This window comes from Cnephaeus nilssonii, assembly GCF_951640355.1.
Source record: "Cnephaeus nilssonii genome assembly, chromosome: 9".
Classification (NCBI taxonomy): domain Eukaryota; kingdom Metazoa; phylum Chordata; class Mammalia; order Chiroptera; family Vespertilionidae; genus Cnephaeus; species Cnephaeus nilssonii.
The window spans coordinates 53,882,326-53,902,735 of record NC_137080.1 but is presented as its reverse complement, the minus strand read 5'-3'; the positions used below and the strand labels follow the sequence as shown (position 1 = coordinate 53,902,735).

The 20,410-nt window shown below is 38.7% G+C and overlaps 1 protein-coding gene across 1 annotated transcript; it reads left to right on the top strand.

Annotated features, from left to right (window-relative positions):
- The first annotated feature begins 15,681 nt into the window (after positions 1-15,681).
- Positions 15,682-17,114, top strand: HTR1E (5-hydroxytryptamine receptor 1E). Its single transcript, XM_079779837.1, has one exon. It carries the CDS (start codon positions 15,804-15,806, stop codon positions 16,899-16,901), a length of 1,098 nt encoding a protein of 365 aa, XP_079635963.1. The 5' UTR covers positions 15,682-15,803; the 3' UTR covers positions 16,902-17,114.
- The last annotated feature ends 3,296 nt before the right edge of the window (positions 17,115-20,410 follow it).

Here is a 20,410-nt window from a genome sequence, read left to right as displayed (position 1 = left end):
TGAAACTTCAAAACCCTTGAAACTCTTCTCGAAATGCTTTCATGCCTTAACCGGATTCTTTCTCCCATTTCTTGCCACATGTGCTAAAAACATATTATTCAAACCATTTCTTTCCAAGCCAAGTTAAGGGATGGAGTGAACACCAAAAAAGAAAAGAGTAAAGTATTGTAATTGTACTTAAGTTCACATCAGCATATTTAAAATTTGAGTTTGACTCTGGTACATTCCCATTATTCAATAAGTACTTGTTATTTTGAATAACAGGGTAAAACATCTTCGGTTTATAGTTGCCAGTTGTGCCCAAAGCACTAGTGTTTTGCTTTGGTGAGTATCAGAATCAGGAGCAGATGCTACATTATTCTCCTATTTGTATTTTTTATCAGTCTTCATTCAACAAGTATTCCAATATAAAACTGCCTATTGCTTTATTTTCCACTAAAGATATACACATAATTAATATGTGCTCGTTCATGTAGTTTTCACCTTACTGTTTATTATTAACAGGCTCAAATTGCAGAGTATGAATAAATTTGACTGCACATCACCAGTCTTATCAGTCTAATGCAGTTAGAGGAAGTCTTTCCTCTAATTTATTTTGTGGGTTTTTTAATGACTAGCTTGAATGATTCACTGTACTGTATTTCTTTAAAGTTCTTTTGAACAATTTCACTATGGGAATTTAGAGTTTAGTATCTAACCTCTCATGTAGGCTCTAATCTCTTCAGCTATTCTCCCACCAATAAACTCTTCAATTGCAATTATAGTAAGAGCTTCTGTGACTTATTATAGTGGAATTTGAGATGGGGGTAGAATGGGAATTAAGAAGATCCCAGTCAGTGAGGGGGAGAAGGGGACACCTGTGATACTTTCAACAATAAAGATAATTTTTTTTAAAAAAAGGAAAAAACAAGGACACTACATTAAGCACTTAATTACAATTTTTTTGAATTGTTATTGATTTATTTTATTTTATTTTAGAGAGAGAGAGAGAGGAAGGGAGAGAGAGAGAAACATCGATTTGTTGTTCCACTTATTTATGCATTTATTGGTTGATTCTTGTATGTGCCCTGACCGAATATCGAACCCACAACCTTGGCATATTGGGATGATGCTCTAACCAGCTGAGCTACCCAGCCAGGGCCTTAACTACAATTCCTTATAGGTTAGAGTAACCCTAAGTACTATAACAAAAATCCCTGAAATGTCAGTAGCTTGAACAACAGAATTTTATTTCTTGCTCAGATAAAGGTCCAGTTTGGGAACTGCTTAACAGCTAGCTCTCCTCTACTTGGTGATTTCAGATAGACTCCTTTGTCTTTTGGCCCTGCCACTCAGGGCCGCATAATCTTCTGTGTTCAGCCAATGAAAGAAGAAAGCATGGGGAAACACCTCTGCTTCTTTAAAGCCACGGCCCAGAAGTAACACCCATTGCTTTTGCTCATATTTCATTGATGAGAAATAATGACAAAATCATAGCAATTTATTAACACCTGTTTTTTTCTGGATACTGTGTTAATAATAAAAGACAGCACAAGTGAAGTGACAATAATTGACTGCAATTTATTCACTCAATCATTCAACAAATGCTTATTGAACATCGATTGGGTGCCACTTGCTGGGCTGGAACTAAGGAACCAAGGATAATGCTTTCACTCCAGTGTATGAGACAGACCTACAGGCCTGCACATGTTTAAGGGTTCCAATGTAGGAGCCCCAAACATAGAGTCTTCTCTGTCTCTTTATTTTCTCTAAAGAAAACTTCTGAGACAATTGGATCTTTGATATGTCCTTAAAATGCATTAAAATGGTAATCAAAAGAAATGTAAGAATTTTGTGGGACTTCCTTATACATACTTAAATTGTTTAGAATTTTTTTCATTACCTGTAGAAGGAACATCAAAGTATTTTTAGAATGCCTGAGGCCTTTCAAGTCTCGACTTGGTCTTAGATCTTTAAAAAAATACCTAAAGGAATGTCAGAAAAGACCTCACAAATGGGATAGGATTTGGATGTCTTGGGAAAAGAGTAGGGTTCAAAGGAGGAGAGGAAATGAGGAAAGGTGTGTAAGGTCAAAGAACTTGAATTGGGCTGGCTAGTCAGTAGACAGGGTCAGGCTACCATTACGGCCAGGAATGATCAGTTGTCATGGGGGGAGGTGGGCTTCTCACTCAGGCTATGAGTTAGACAAATCAGATCTGTCTTCCTTGGTGAACTGTGAGTACCTCAAGGGCAAAGACCATAGTCATCCTTTAACTCCAATTATAAGTGTCTACCCAGGTTTGGAGAATTGAATGAAATTGGTGTGTGCATTCACTTCTTATAAATTCTATGGTGAACAATACAACAAGGAGGAAATTTTTAAATCATATCTTGACTTCAAAAACCATGTGTTGTTGGGTTGGGATGGAAGGGAAGGTGAACACTCTTATCAGATGGGATTGGAATGCTTCTGACTTTTATCACAAATTAAATTTCTTCTCTATACATTTCTCCTTCTGCCAGCCCCACTTACTTTGTGTGATAAATATGAGATCTTTTTCTCCACATTGTCTTTACACAGAAAACTGCCATTACCTATTCAACAAATGCTTATTGAACATGTTTATTCCTAAACATCTGAAGAATTGGAAAAACTGTTAGTTAAAATTTATTGTGACATTTGTCACATTTTGTAGAACAAATTCTGATAATGTTTACAATTTCCAGGGTCTAGAGGGCTGCTACTTACTGTTTGTGCTGTTGTAGAAAAGAGAAAAGTTATATCACCACCTTGTTGTGCTTCTCAGAAACTAGAAAAAAAGTGACATGGAGGGTCACAATCCTATCAGTTTTCTTATAAGAGCTTGAATTCACAAGCATGGTGATTGGAAGAATTTGGTTTTCTCTAGGTAGAATTGAGATTGAAATTAGACTGAATCACAATGATGGCCCTCACAATCTTTGCTGCCATTTGGAAGGACAATAATTTTTTTTAGTTCTAGGGAAGTAAAAATTCTTAGCTTTGCAGACACCAATTTAGGCCAATTACTTGTTATTGACCACTAATAAGTCATAAGTGTCTTCTGCTGAGTTTAGACACCACCTCTGAATCAGCCCAGCACTCCAGGAGCCAGGACCCACAAGTCAGAGTTTATATATGGTGAAATTATTTGCTTTTCCTATTATATCTGAAGTACTTCACCTGTAGCAGTTTGACAAGAAAAAAGTAAATATAATCCTATAATATTTACAGAAATATCAGTGCCCTTTAAAATTCTGATTAGTGCTACTAATCCCTATAGACTATTTCAACACTGCTGGAAACTAGTAAAATCTAATTAACTATATCCTGGAAGGGACTGGTGGATAATAGCTTAGCAACTAAAAGGGATCATCAGAGATAAAAAATTTTAAAAGTCCTCTTAGTGCCCTTAATAATCATAATATTGAAGAAGAAAAAAAGAAAAGGAGGCAAAAATTGGCAAGATAAATATTGTAAATTTGGGAGTCAGACAATATAACTATAGGAAAGTCAAACCACATTTATTTTTTGAAGCAAGACAGTCAAATACAAAGTAAACAAACAAATATAGGACAAAAAAAAGCAAATTCATAGGGTGTATACCCATAGCAAAAATCACTTGCCTTTTTCACAGAAATCTCACACTGAGCATATATGCAACCTTAGAAAATTCAACACATCACTTTGTGCAACCCCTGGTACATGAAATGAGACTTCACCCTAGCCAGTTTGGCTCAGTGGATAAAACGTTGGCCTTCAGACTAAAGGTCCCAGGTTTTATTCTGGTCAAGGGCACATGCCTGGGTTGCGGGCTAAATCTCTAGTAGGGGGCATGCAGGAGGCAGCCGATCAATGATTCTCTCTCATCATTGATATTTCTATCTCTCTCTCCCTCTCCTTTACTCTCTAAATCAATAAAAGTATATTTTTTAAAAATAATAAAGAAATGAGACTTCATTTTTATTCCCAGCCTTACCTCTGTATATAGAAAACCAGGGCTCTCCATGGCACATGTGAGTCTTAAAACTTGCCACAAGTTAACAAGGCAGGTGTACTGGTACCATCCAACCTCCCAATAATAGCAATAGAACAACAAAACAATCTTATCTTTCTATAATACTGTATAAAGAGCTTTGTCAGCACTGTCCAATATAATTGGAGACAGTAATAGAAATGTTATATATCTGTTTTATCTAATCACATGTGACTATTGAACATTTGAAAAGTGGTACTCATATGAGGAACTGATTTTTATTTTTAATATAAATAGTCGTGTATGGTTGCCATATTGGATAGCACATGTATGTATTATCGTTTTTGATCTTCACAATAACCTTGTGAAGTAGGTCATCTTCACTAAAAGGAGAAGGAAAGAAGCGCAGAGATGCTGAGTGACTTTGCCAATGTTACAAAGCTAGAATGTAACCAAAGTGTACTTGAATCCAGTGCTTTTGGAATCCAAGTTCTCAGCTCTTTTTATGGAACCTCATCAAGCTCAAGGCAAGTATGAATCGAGAGGACCATCCCCCCAAAACCAGTGGTTCTATAGAACCCACTAAAACTTTACAATGGGCAGTACACTGCAAAAAACTAACTGGAAATCTGAGATTTTACCCTACCCATAAGCTAACAAATGCCACAGTTACATGGAACAATCAGAAGTCAGAAGACTCCTATGTCATAGAGTAACCAACTTGATTATAGCAATAGCAGTAGCCAGAATATTAGCATTTTCTTGCACCAATTTCCCAAGCTCAAATTCCCACCAAGTGATGCAAAGAGAGCTACATGACTCTTGCATGCAATGAGTGCATTACAGGTTGCATACTGATCTTAGGGAAACAAAATCTATATATATAAAAAGCTAAGCAACCAAACGGTAGCTATGATGCACAATAACCACCAGGGGGCAGACGCTCAATGCAGGAGCTACCTAGCTGCAGTGACTTGGCAGCAGTGGTTCTCAGGTGATGAACCCCGGAACCAGAGAGGAAGGAGCCCAATTTCAGGGTGTATCACCTGAGAACTGCCCTCTCACAATCCAGGTCCCCTCGGGGGATGTCAGAGAGCCGGTTTCAGCCCAATCCCCCGCAGACCAGGCCAAGGGACCCCACCTACCAGAGAGACCCCGCTCACTCCGCAGGTGCCATTCAAGCTGAGCCGCAGCACCACCCCAGGTGCTGCTGGCCAGGGAGGGATAGCAGGAGGTTGGCTCCAGGGCGTGTCCAGTCCTTCTCGCCCAGTCCCGCACCACGGGCCACCTTCTAATTAATTTCCTTTCAATGTGCATGAATCCATGCACCGGGGCACTAGTCTTTTATAAAGGGCAGTAAGCATCCTGCCACTTACTCCAAAGGGGGCAGCTTGCTTTAGCATGCTAGACAGTAAGCATGCCTCCCTTTCCCAGTTTCTGTCATTCAAAGATATTCTTCATTCATTTTTTTTATTCTTTATATATTTTTATTGATTTCAGAGAGGAAGGGAGAGGAAGAGAGAGACAGAAACATCAATGCTGAGAGAGAATCGTTGATCTGCTGCCTCCTGCATGCTCCCTACTGGGGATCAAGCCTGCAACCTGGGCATGTGCCCTGACCAAGAATAGAACTGTGACCTCTTGGTTCATAGGTTGATGTTCAACCACTGAGCCATACCGGCTGGGCAAGGCTATTCTTTATATAAATATCCTTGAAATGATAGTTTGGAGCAAAGTCAACCCCAAGACTTGCATAAATATCAGAGACCACACAGCACCCATGACTACTGAAAAATCAAGAGAAAACCAGCCATCTAAAGAGAGGTGGCTAAATATCAACTTGAGAGTCAAAATGTAGGGATAAATGTATGTTTGATAGAAGGATTCTGTGTTCAAAGGTAAAACAGAAAATTAATATGAAAGTAGATTTGAAAAATAGCAATACTACACAAATGTCAGGAATCCTTGGCATTTTTATTGGGCATCAACAGCACATTTATAATATAATTTCCAAAACCAGAGGCTACTTTTCTCTTGAAACTGAAACATAAATACATGTGCATACCCTTCTTCCAGCCACCATAAAATCATAGCATAAAAATCATAGGATGTTAGACCTGAAAGATGTTTTTCATTACTTTCATTACAAAGGCATGGTGTATCTTTTTCAGGGACACATAACCTACCAACAATACATCCAGTACATCTGAGATGCATTCACAGGAGGTCTGTACTCTTGACCCTACCATTTCCATGCAACACACTAGCTCTTGCTTCTCAAGCTGAAGTACGTTTAGAAAAAGGCAGATACCTGCAAACTGCCCTTTGCAGGACATACTTTCAGAGGCAGCTGGGGCCATGCCCAGTGATCTAAGATAACAATGCTTCCCTAGGTGGGAGCACAGTGTGCAACCTTAGCCCTGAAGGCAGCTTAAATGCTCATTCCACTGGGTCTGCCACAAAGGCACATTACACTGCAGATTTCAAAGAAAAATCTATGCACACACAGGAAGGTGCCTAGATCTCCTCTGAGGAATTGAGTACTTCAGTTGTGCCATTAAGCTGAGTTTTAAAAAAAAAAGTCATTTCTTTCTTTTTTTTTTAATTTACTAATACAACCTCAAGCACCAGCTAGCTTAAACAACAGGTACTTCATAAAGTTCATTTTTTATTATCCTCGGCTGAAAAGCAAATAACACTTCTACAGGTGCCCTTCATATTGAAAGGCTTTATTTGCCTGGAATAGACTCTCTATTGACTAAAACCTTATCTGTACTTCACAAGACGGATTGTTTTCCCCATCACCTTTTAAAGAGATGTAGCCTGTCCACAGGGGACAAAGGAAAACAAGACTCATAAAAGAGATGGTGCAATAGGAGCTGACCAATGGCCAAAGCTGGGACAATTAGAGCAATAAACAAGTAATGTGGTCTTGAATTATAACCCAAAGAATAAAATACATGTCCCTGGTCCATACTGACATAAATACTAAATGATATAAATCGGTATCAACAGCACTTTTCTAAAGGTAATTTCCTCAAAACTAGCAGCTACTATCCCCTTGGTACTGAATCATAAATGTATGTACATATAAATATAAATTACTGAAAGTAAATAAGTGGTGAAGAGACAAATCCCTTACAGAAGAATTCTAAATCATATATGTACATATTCCCCCCCTCTTGGAGGTGGAGCTTAACCCCACCCCCGCCCCCCCATCCTTGAAGGTGGGCTAGTCTTATTGACTCACTTCTAAAAAACCGAGTTGGGAAAGGGAAAAATAGAATCCTGGCAAATGCTACCTTAACCAAGTGACGAAGGTTAACACCTCCATTGGTGTCATGGATGTTATGTACTCCTGATGGGATGTAATGAAAAGGGCACTTTACCTCCACGGTACTATATTCTTTCCTAAAAACCCATACCCCAGTTTAATCATGAGAAAAACATCAGACAAACCAAGATGGGTGATATTCTACAGAATACCTGGCCAGTAATCCTCAAGACCACTAAGGACATGAAAAACAAGCAAAGATTGAGAAATTGTCACAGACCAAAGGCCACTGAGAAGATATAATAACTAATTACAATGTGGATACTGTGGATTGAAACAGAGAGAGGACATTAATGGAAAAACTGGTTAAATCCAAAGATAGTCTGGAATTTAGTAATGAATCAATGCAGCTTTCTTAGTTTTGATAAATGTACTATGATAATGTAATAAGTTAACAATGGATGAAATAGGTGAGGGGTATACAGAAACTGCCTATTTGTCTTTACAACTTTTCTATAAATCTAAAATTATACCAAAATTTAAATATTTATTGAAAAGTTGATACCACAAATTTATCTTATTGTATGCTCCTGCCTGGAGCATGGCAGAATTTTATAGCTAATGAATTGCCAAACCCAAGAAGCACAGTTAAAGGGTTTAGAAAGCTAAATGAGTTCAACAGCCAGGGGTGGAGTGGGAACAACAGACTGTAGAATGAAAGAAAAAGCAATGTTTGTTCTTCACTGAATAAACTAAGTATTATTTGTGTAGTAGTCTGAGAAGCAGAATATGTTCTGATCATAACAAAAATTGAGGCCTTCCTCTTTAGGTCAGCAAAAGTGATAAGGTAAAAGCCCAAACCAATATGTAAACCAGAGTACACAGAAACACAACTGTGTGTTGGCTATCCAAAAAGGACTTTAATGGTAGAAAAGACTCAGATGAAAAATATGTTTTAGACAAATTCCTCAAATCCTCTTTTGAGTTATTTAAGATATTATTATAATATCCAACTTTTATATTATCATCACCAAAGTACTAAAATCACTGGCCAATAAATTGTATCAAGTTCATGCCCCCCAGTCCTCAAAATTACTTTCTATTTCCCCTCAGGCATTTAACTCTGAAGATTTCATTCCCTACCCAACCTCTCCACTCCATCCATCACACCTACAGATTCCCTGGCCTCATTAAAGAATTCTCAGCCTTCTTGAATTTGGCACCTTTTCTGGATTTGTCTTCTAAATAATCTCTTCAAAATGACATTTTGAATGAATGGACCTGATTTATGAGTAAGGGGGTATATATCTGCTTTCCACATAAGCTTTATGTCAATGGGGGGAACTACCTGTATAACTTGCCCCTTTTCTCCTCATCTTTGCTTAGAAACATACAATTGTGTTTCCAAAAGATCCAAGGAAAACATGGGCATAGTTTGTGACATATGTTCTTAAAGTCTAATTCACGAGACAACTATGAATGTTTACTAAGGAACTATGTCAAGTGGGCTGACAAGTGCATAATATTTTGATCAATATATATTGGGTTTGCATTACATTTCATCACTTTTACCACTGAAGAATAAATTTTAAAGGGCTAGATTAAACATTCGAAGACACAAACACAAGTAAATACCCCTTAGTTCAATATGGAGATAAAATATCCATTAGTATGTCAACACATGAGCATGCTCAGCAAACAATAGACTGAACAAATGTTTATTGAGTACTTAGGAGTCAGGAAATGTGCAAGTACTTTGGCAAGTGCTATCCCATTTTATTCTCTCTAAAATATGTAAGGTAGGTAAAATTATCTTCATCTTTTCAAATTGTGAGACCAAACTCCCAAAGATTGATCACCCAAAGGATAATTGATGTGTTACTTAAATAAAATAATATTAGCCGCTTTCCCTGACAAACTCCAAAATATTAGTGGTTTAATAAAATAAAATGTTATTTCTCTTATATCACTATTGAATGCAAGCCAGAAGGGGACCCATGATACTTCCATCCCATCCAACTGAGGAATAGAGATTGAGCATAGGGATGGCTCATTAGAAGTTTTTGTAGACCAGGCCTAAAAGTGCCGCATACCACTTCTGCTTACTTTCCATTCCCCAAAAATGACACCTATTCCGTTAATAGGGAAAGACTAAATGTTTTCTCCCAAGATAAAATATAAGATAAAAATGTCTATTCTCACTACTGATAATCAACACAGTCCTGGAAAGTCTAGCTACTTCAATAAGGCAAGAAAAGGCGTACAGATGAGAGAGAAGAAATAAAAGTGTTGCAATTTGCAGATGACACGATCATCTATGTAGAAAACTCCAAGAATCTACTCCAAAAGTCCTATTTAGTCCTATAATTAATAAGTGAATTAATCAAGATTGCATAACATGAGATCAACACACAAAATCAATTACATTTCTATATTATAAAGATAAACATGTGGAAACTGCAATTAAAAGCACGATGCCATTTACATTCACTCCAAAGAAAATCAAATACTTAGATATAAATCTAACATAACATGTGCAGGAGTTTATGCTAAAATTTATAAAATACTAAGGACATAAAAGGAAACTTGAAGAATAAATAAAAAGATGATAGAATTAAAACCAAGTACATCAATAACTACATTAAGTTTAAATGATCAAAATATCCTAATGAAAAGGAAGAGAATGTCAGATCAGATAAAATGCAAGACCTAACTAGAGGTTGTCTATAAGACATAGATAGGCTAAAAGTAGAAGGATAGAAAAAACATAAACCATACTAACATTAATTAAAAAAAAGTTGGAATAGATATCTTAATATCATACAAAATAAACATCAGAATATTATAAGGGACAAATGGACACATTACATAATGATGTAATGGTCAATTCATCAAGAAGACATAATTCTAAATGAGTATGTATCTAATAACAGATCTTCAAAATACATGACTCAGAAACTAATAGAACTTGCCCGGCTGGTGTGGCTCAGGGTTTGACTTCTAATCAGGACACATGTTTTGATTATGGTAGTACTGTAGTATAATTTGAAGTTAGATAACATGATACCTCCAGCTTCTTTCTTTTTCTCAGAATTTGTTTGGCTATTTGGAGTCTTTTATGGTTCAATACAAATCTGATGATTTCTCGTTCTATTTCTTTAAAAAATTAAATTGGAATTTTGATGGGAATTGCATTAAATTTGTATATTGCTTTGGGTAATATGGCCATTTTAACTATGTTGATTCTTCTAACCCATGAGTGTGGAATATTTTTCCATTTTATTGTGACGTTTTCCCATCACTTTTAATAATCCTTTGTAATTTTCAGTATCTTTTAACAAAGGCCTTTTGTGTTCTTTGTTAAGTTTATTCCTAGGTATTTTATTCTTTTGGTAGTAATTGCAAAAGGAATTTGTTTTTTTCATATTGACAAATGATTTTATATGTGGACTTCTGTCCAGAATATATAAACATCTCCTTAAACTATATGTACTCTGTTTTGTTTGAACTTTACAATGATCATGTTTTTCTATTAGTATGAATATAATAAACTCATAACAACTACATTATGTCCCAATAACAGTTTAAATAAATGAATAAGAACCCACACTCTAATATCTACTTTACATCTTCCTTTGCTCCCACTGAAGATCAAATTGAGAAACATTCTACTATCCACCCTTCCTTTGCTTGGACAGACAAAAATATATATATATATATATATATATATATATTTATGAAGGCTGAGGAAGTGAATTTAACAAACAATTAGATAAAATTAGTAATATGAGGGCAAGCTGTCACTCCTGAAATAACAAAAAAAGAAGTTGGCAAATATTGGAGAGTTTGTCTAAAAATGATTTAAAGAACTTTGGGCAAAATGAAAACAACCGAAGAAGGGATAAAAGAATATGGTGAATTATTAATAGTTATTGAAAACCAATAGAAAACTAGATAAGATAGTGAAATTAAAAGTAAGTTGAGTCCTAGCTGACGTGACTCAGTGGATAGACCATTGGCTCACAAACCAAAGGGTCACAGGTTGATTCCCAGTCAAGAGCACGTACTTGGGTTTGATCTCAGCCCTGGTTAGGCACGTGCAGGAGACAACCAAGATATCTCTCTCTCCTCTCTTCTTCTTCTTCTTCTTCTTCTTCTTCTTCTTCTTCTTCTTCTTCTTCTTCTCTCTCTCTCTCTCTCTCTCTCTCTCTCTCTCTCTCTCTCTCTCTCTCTCTCTCTCCTCTTGATTTTTTCCATCCCTTTCTTCCATTCTCTCTAAAAATCAATGGAAAAAATATCCTCAGGTGAAAATTTTAATAAACAAAACAAAAAAACGAGTTGAGTGTGCTCATGGTCTCCCTCATCTCCCTGATGCCCTGACCGTCACTGGGACATCACCAGAGGCTCTGGCTAACGGGAGCAGAATGCACTAACCATTTGGTTTAGAGTGATTCTCTCCTACTCCTCATTTTTTTAATGAAAAATCATTGAAATATGGTTTTGGACTACACTGGTATTTTCCATGTCATAATTAGAGCAGAAACTGAAAGTCACAAACCTCCAAGAAGTTCCTGCATCAACTCCAGATAAGCTATGTCTGTTTTAACTATGATTATTGCAGTTAATTTTCCATTCTGATGGACTAATAAAAGTTTGCTGTGTTTTTGTTAATATTTGTATTGGTTCTGCAGAATGTGTCTTGAGTTAAGTGTTAACATAGTCGTTCCTCCCCTACTACAGGAAAAGCTAAAGAGACTTAAGAGATTTTCGGGGACTATTTAACCAGCACTGTTCTAATTAGAAATCATACTACCTCCTAAGGAGTTGGTAGTGATTATAACCATGTGTCATTTCCTTAAGAAGGTTAAAAGGAAGCCAAGACAATTGAGGTTAGATCATTTATTTTTTAGTATGGCTGTTTCTTTGGCCTCTTCACTGCCCCCAATATGATCCCTTAAATTACTCAAGAAATCCTCCTTACTTGGGGTCCCCAGGCCCCACTGACTGACTACCAGCCTCCTCTGTTACTGCTTTCCTGCTTCCTCTTTTACATTTCACTACAAAAATGCTCTTTGTCCCAATGTAAAGGATATGGAGTGCAGCAGCAAAGAAAATAATAAATAGCCTAGGTAAAAAAAAAAAAAAAGACAATCCTAACAATGAAAACAACCTGGACCCCATAGCTCCTCCACAGTTACTACCTTATTTTTCTGCTCCCCTTATCAGCAAAACTCTTAAATTGCTCTTATTCACTCTCTAGTTCCTCTCCTCCAATTCTTTCTTGGAACTACATTCAGCCTTTGATCACTCTCTCTTATTTGATACACTTTCTTCACATGCAATGGAATGATCCGTCATCATTCTCTTCCACCTCAGTAGTTGTTCTTCGCTGTGTGGGTTCCTCCTTACCTACCTGACCTTTAAAGCAGTGAAGAGCTCCAAGGCCAGTTCAATCTATCTCACCCCACCATTCAAAACAATGTGTCATTATGAAATAAAGGATGGCAAGCTGGCTGTGTGCAGAAGTTTGGGGGGCTGACAGCACAAGGATACAAAACCTAACTCCTACTCTGCAAGGCTTGGGCACAAAATAAACCAGGAAGTCACATTAAAGAGCTAACAATGTCGTTCCCACCAAACGGCAATGTGTTTGCTAATTTAACTAGAGGCAGTTAAAAAGATGAATCTGGCATACACCCTACCCTCCGGAAATGTATAGTCTGCTGAGGGGGAAATGAAAAATAGTTACAAAATAGGAACTAAATGGTGTCATCAGAGAAATGATAATTAGAAGTTATGGGAGCTCAGAAAAATAGAGCAGCTTTTAAAAGTTCTATGAAGCTGAATTATTTCTGATTATTTTTACTGCATGCTTTCAAAATAATTACATTTCCTAATTGCCTCTATTATCAAATAGAAATTTCTAAAGTTTTCCGTCCCTTATTCATGCTGTTCTCTATACTCAATCTTACAGGCTCAGTTGGAAAGCCTTTCAGTTGAGAATTGTTCATTCCAGCAAACCTCAAGAACCCAAAAAAAAAAAAACCCATAACTATAGATTAATATTTACAGGAAAAAAACTTTATTTAATTTTATTAAAGAGAAAGAGGTCAAAATTGAGAAATAAACATATGGGACACAGGGGAAAAGAGAGAGAGGTTGCCCAAGCAGCTTGCAGCTGGCAGTTGGCTCCGCTGCAATCGGAAACCAGGTCTGTCTGATTCCAGAGCCCATACTTTCTCCATGTTTAAGTCTGGTCTCAAACGTAAATGCACATTTAAACTGATTATAAAAGGAGGGCAAGGTACCAGTGGGAAAAACAAAACACATCCAATTTACAAGAAAAAAGGGATTGTTGGTAGAACAAGTCCCTTGGAAGAACTAGAGAAACACAAGACATCCGAAAGAGGGTACATCCGCAGAAAACACTGTAAAAGCATAATGGAAGCAGAGGCAGAATGTTTCTCTTTTAACTGCAGAAAGACAGAAACTGTCTTTAAAACAAACGCCCTATTTTTGGTCTGTAGTGAAGTCATTATTGTTTTCTTTCAGTTTCTATATCTCACTTAGGCTAGAGATTTTTATTCGCCCCCACTCCACCCGAAGAACCTCACCACTTTCACTCCCATTCACACACCCCTCACCTGCGCCTGCCCTCATCTTTTGCTGAAACCATTGTGTCTGTTAGCCCTAATCTACATCAATCTTAAAAATTATGAAACAACAGTTTTTCTTCAGTTTTCCTGGACCTAAACCCATAGAGTCTAGTCAAATTATTTGATTGGTGTTCTGACCAGCAGCCATTAGCTGTGAATATCTCTATGTGGGTTTTGATTGTCTTGTGAATATACATTTATATTTAACTTTACTTTTTAAAAATTCCTTACAGCTATGCATTCAGTAAGTGTGTCACTATCTCATTCACTACCCAACTTAATCACAGCTATCCAAAAAAATAGGGATGGATAGATAGATAGATAGATAGATAGATAGATAGATAGATAGATAGATAATAGAAAAAGAACAGAAATATTCACCAAAGCTAAACACACTTTTTAAATGCAGAGATCTTCAAGCTTTGCAATGGTGCTGCTTCACAGTCGGTTTACTGTATTACTCTAAGAACAATTTGCCATGAACATCAAAGTAACCTGATAAGCTTTTTTCTCTTTTTTCTCCATTAAAGTGCACAGTCAGATATATAAAATGTCAGAAATAATTAGACAAAATCGAACAATCCCACTGAGACACTAAAATATCTCTGGAGTTGAATATTTGCTATGAAACTATAAAATCTGGTTTGGAGGATGCTTATTACAAACAACTTTAATTTTTCAATGTAATGGTCCCAAATAAGCATGATATAATGTGAACATATTTTTTCAAATGTAAAGGAAAGCCTTTTATATATAAACTAGAGGCCCAGTGCATGATTAAATCATGCACATGTAGGGTCCCGTACACGCTTTCGCTTTCGATCGTGAGGGAGCTGGGTGCCTGTCCGCTGGTGCACCAGGCACCCAGCTCCCCCGCTTTTGATGGTCCGCGGCGGGACGTGAGCTCGCTGCCCCAGAGGCCCCTTCTGTGCTGCAGCACAGCCATGGCGCAGACACTGAGCTCGCGCCACCGCTGGCGACGCGAGCTCAGCATCCCGCCAGCCCTATTGGCCACCCCAGCCACCCCGAGTCCCGCCCCCCTGCACCTCCTGGCCAATTGTGGACATAGCGAAGGTACGGTCAATTTGCATATTTGTCTATTATGAGGTAGGACTAGAGGCCAGGTGCATGAAGATTCGTGCAAGAATAGGCCTTCCTTCCCCTGGCTGCCGGCACCAGCTTCCCTCTGGCACCCAGGACCTGGGCTGCTTCACTCCAGCCGCTGCTGCCACCCATGGGGGGCGTGCTCCAAGCCGCGCCACAGCCACTCAGAGCATGCTTCCACCCCTGGCGTGTGGCTTCTGGGGCTGGGGGCTGCACTCAGTTCCCTCCCGCCCATGTGCGCACTCAGCTCCTCCTGAGCAGTCGTGATGCAGCCTCCTCCTGAGCCAGTCGTGATGCCCGGCTAATTTGCATAGTACCTGTTTATATAAATAGATGTGTACTGTGTATAAAAGAATAAATATAAATAAGAAAGAAATTCAGGTGGAAAACAGACTTAAATTTGGTAATGTCTTTATCAGAAAGAGTTTGGGTACTTAAAAAAAGTATCCTTTGAGGAATAATGTAAAGATGAAGTTTACGTTCAGAGAGGGAAAAGAAAGTTATATCAAAATTGTGTAAACATTTTATTAATACCAACATATTATCACATACTACAGGAAAAACAATATGTTTTTTTCATTAATTAACCAGGAGCATACTATTTTCCAGGACCCCTCCATTCAGAAGAGATGCTGTGGCGCTTTCCTTTACCCACCCAAAATGGAACACAGGAGACTACATAGCTGAAGAAATTACAACCTCCCCACAAATGAGGAACATTCAAGTCTAAGTAGTTTCCAGCTAAAGGAAAATAACCAACAGCTTCTCCACAGGGTCGACTGGAACGGGGAAAACATGAACATCACTAACTGTACCACAGAAGCCAGTGTGGCTGGGAGAGCCAAGACCATCACTGAGAAGATGCTCATCTCCATGACTCTGGTCATCATCACCACCCTGACCATGTTGCTAAACTTGGCCGTGATTATGGCCATCTGCACCACCAAGAAGCTCCACCAGCCTGCCAACTACCTGATCTGTTCTCTGGCCGTGACGGACCTCCTGGTGGCAGTGCTAGTCATGCCCTTGAGCATCATGTACATTGTCATGGACAGCTGGAAGCTAGGGTACTTCATCTGCGAGGTGTGGCTGAGTGTGGACATGACCTGCTGCACCTGCTCCATCCTCCATCTCTGTGTGATTGCCCTGGACAGGTACTGGGCCATCACCAATGCTATTGAGTATGCCAGGAAGAGGACCGCCAAGAGGGCAGGACTGATGATCCTCACGGTCTGGACGATCTCCATCTTCATCTCCATGCCCCCTCTGTTCTGGAGGAGCCACCGCCAACTCAGCCCGCCCCCCAGTCAGTGCACCATCCAGCATGACCATGTCATCTACACCATTTACTCCACTCTTGGGGCATTTTATATCCCCTTGACTTTGATACTGATTCTCTATTACCGGATTTACCACGCAGCCAAGAGCCTTTACCAGAAAAGAGGGTCAAGCCGGCACTTAAGCAACAGAAGCACAGACAGCCAAAATTCATTTGCGAGTTGTAAACTTACACAGACTTTCTGTGTGTCTGACTTCTCCACCTCAGACCCTACCACAGAGTTTGAAAGGTTCCACACCTCCATCAGGATCCCTCCCTTTGACAATGATCTAGATCACCCGGGAGAGCGCCAGCAGATCTCTAGTACCAGGGAGCGCAAGGCAGCACGCATCCTGGGGCTGATTTTGGGTGCATTCATTTTGTCGTGGCTGCCATTTTTCATCAAAGAGTTAATTGTAGGTCTGAGCATCTATACCGTGTCTTCTGAAGTGGCCGATTTTTTTACATGGCTTGGTTATGTTAATTCTCTGATCAACCCTCTGCTCTACACTAGTTTTAATGAAGACTTTAAGCTGGCTTTTAAAAAGCTCATTAGGTGCCGAGAACATACTTAGGTTGTAAAAAACCAAAAGGCATGAATTTGACCAGCCTCCTGCGTGGACGGGGTTAATTCTTGAACATTGTTGGTTCAGGAGAGTTTGTAAGTATGTGTGGTCTTGTTTTATTCGTTTGTTCTGTTTTGTTTGAGGCTTGTTATTTGGTGTGCTGTTTTCTACTTCTGGTCTTGTTTGTGGTACATAATTTCAAATAAACATTATCATACAAAAACAGATATTTCATAAAAGTAATAATAAAGTGAACTAGTAAATACTTTTTATTAGCCACTTCAGTGAACCCTGCAATTAAAGAATGTCAAAATAAATCTTTATTTTCAGAATTTCTTATTACTTAAAAATCAAATGTTTGATAACTGGTCCTCATGTGGCATTAAATCCGAGGTTATGGCTCCAAATGCTTACAAATTCCAAGGGGTATTGCATGACTACACAAAGCACACAAAAGGGGTGTGCTGCCATCTACTACTTGCAGACGTAAGCCAAAACCATTTACTGTGACTACATAGCTCACTCCTTTCAAGCATAAATGCCTTTTCAGTTCCTGATTATATAAGCTTCATCATTCTCTAAAAAGAACCTAGAATGAATACTTTCCTAGGTCTTTGATTATGAATATGAAACATAAGCAAATAAGAAATAATCTAAATCTGTTTTAGTCAATGAGTTGCTACATTACTTGAAAGATACATGGGGTCTCCTCCCATTCTAAGTGTCCCAGCTAAGACTCAAATACATTCTCTCACTCTAGCAGGATTAAGGTGAGAGTACATGTCCAATTTGGGGAACTTTGAAAGCAGCTGAATGGGGTGCAGTGATTAAATGAGGGGATATATTATCTGAAGAACTTTATTGGAGAATGTTACTAATGCAATTGTGCAATTGAAAAAGAAAACTAAAAGTTGAAAATTTATGTTTATAGCAAAGGCCACCCATCAGGGAACAAGTGTGGAATTGTGTCTCCTAGAATCTCCATGGCATCCTTGCCAGGAGGCTGGATGGGGAGACATGTGGCCACACTGTGGCCTGACTCAGCCTCCTCTGGCCTGGAGTGACCACTCTAAGTCATGTGGAGTAGCTCATCACTAAATTGAGAGTGATGACAGAGAGGACTGAAAGTTTGTAAATTCTTGTATACGCCTAAGAAAGTGGCTATTCTAAACCTCTGCTCCTGGTCTTTCACCCACAGCCTCTCCTCATGTCTTTAGTCTCCACAGAGTGTCCCTTTACTTTGTTTGCCAGGAACACATTAATTTGCCCCCTCTCCACCTCCACGTTTTAGCCCTTAACTCTATCCCCCTCCCAACTTTTCTGTAATCTCTCTCTCTCTCTCTCTCTCTCTCTCTCTCTCTCTCTCTCTCTCCCACCCCTTTATTTCTCCCTCCTACCCCTTCTTCTTCTTCTTTTTTTTAATCCTCACCCAAGGATATTTTCCATTGATTTTTAGAGAGAGTGGAAGAGAGGAGGAGAGACAGAGAGAGAGAAACATTGATGTGAGAGAGACACATTGATTGGTTGCCTCCTGCACATACCCCAACCAGGGCCAGGGATTGAGCCTGACACCAAGTACGTGCCCTTGACCGGAATCAAACCTGGGACCCTTTAGTCACCAGGCCAATGCTTTATCCACTGAGCCAAATCGGCTAGATCCCACCCCTTCTTCTTTAATCTCACATATTAATTTGCTCAAGTCTCTTGAACACTAGAGTAAACTTCCTGTGGTCCTACTTCCCCCTCAAGCACCTGCTTTATCTTTCTCCTAAATCTCCCACCTAAGTTTTTCCAATCATCAATCCACTCATTCTACTCTCACCTTCCACTGAATGTTCTGTCTCTTGCCATCTAAGTATGCTTCTCCCAGTTCTTTTAAAATGGATCTCCCAAAAGTCATTGGTGACTTGTCTTCCCTTTGTCCTTATCTACCTCCCATTCTCTCGTCAATTAAAACAGCTAGCTACCCCTTTCTTGTTTAAGCCCATGCCTTCTAAGATACTTTACTCTCCTGGTCTCTCACTACCTCCTCATTCTTTGTCTTCTTTTTTGAGGCCTGTCCTCAGCTCTCACCTCCTGTATTTTTGTATTCCATCATTTCAACAATTAGTTCTATGCCTATGGCTTTTCAATGTGTGTCTTTAGTTCTGATTTCTTCTTTCTTACACTCCAGATCTATAAGTTAGGTCTGGTGAACATCTCCCTATGACTATTTGGTCAGTGCCTCAAACACAACTTTTCTAAACTGAACTCATAATCATTTTTCCATACTAAAACCTCCTCTTTCTACTTGCTCCATCTCAGATAACAGGATTGCCATGTTGCTTATTCAAGTTAGATAAATGTGATTCTCTCTCTTTGTGGCTAGTCCCTCACATCCAGATAGTCTTAAAGTCTTGTCCATTTACCTCTGCAGGAATGTTTATAGATTTCCTTTTCTTTTCCAATATTTTGGTCCTCTCACCTGGACTCAGCTCTTTATCTGATCCACTTATCTGTGGACTCAGCCTGCAACTTTGCTCTTGTACACCGCCAGATAACGTCTTCCTAGAACAGTGTTTCTCAGAGTGGCATCTCCAGACCAGCAGCATTAGCACCATCTGGGAACTTGTTCAAAATGCAAAATCCCACTGAAGACCTACTCAATCAGAAGTTCTGAGTGGGGAACCCATCAATCTCTGTTTTAACAAACCCTCCAGGAGATTCTTGTGCATGCTGTAGTTTAAGAATCACTATCCTATAGAGCGTGCCATGGATTTTTAATTGCCATACTCAAAATCATCTACTATTTTCCCATCAGTATAAAATAAATTTAGATTCCTTACTATAATATTCAAGGCTCCTTCACTATGTGGCCTCAAACTACCTTTCTAAAGTGTTATTTTATCACCTCAAACTCCAAAAAAGTCTGGATATTTCCTTGTTTCCTGAGCTCTCCTAATATTTTTTCCCACTGCATTTCAGACACCTGTCCCTGTGCCCTCCCATCTTCTTTCACAAATTCTTCATCATGTAGTTCAAATGCAATCTCTCTGTCAAGTCTTCCTGAGACCCTCCTTCCTTCTCTGTGGAAGTTCTCTCTCCCAGCTCTCTGCCCCCATAGAACTCACCTGCATCTCTATTACTGTAGCCAACCAATCTTGTAGTGCATTTGTTTGTGTATCTCTGCTTGTTTGTGAGTTTCTTCAGGACAGGAACTATGTCTGTTTCATCTCTGTATTCCTCAGGACTCCTAGTGTGTTTTACACACAGCAGGCACTCAATAAATATTTATTAATGTGAATGAAATTATGTCCCTGGAAGAGAAAAATGGAAATGTGCCATCTTCTCTCAGTGAGAAAACCAAACTTCTAAAATTTCATGATGCAACCCTGATTTCCTTTTTCCTCAAATTCCCAGCCACTTAAAAATAAAAGCTAACATATGCTTTCACATGGAAAGGAAATGGAACTTTTCATTGAATATAAATGAATGTCCTTTATTAGTTAAGATTCAGGTTAAGCTGCTCTTAAAGACAA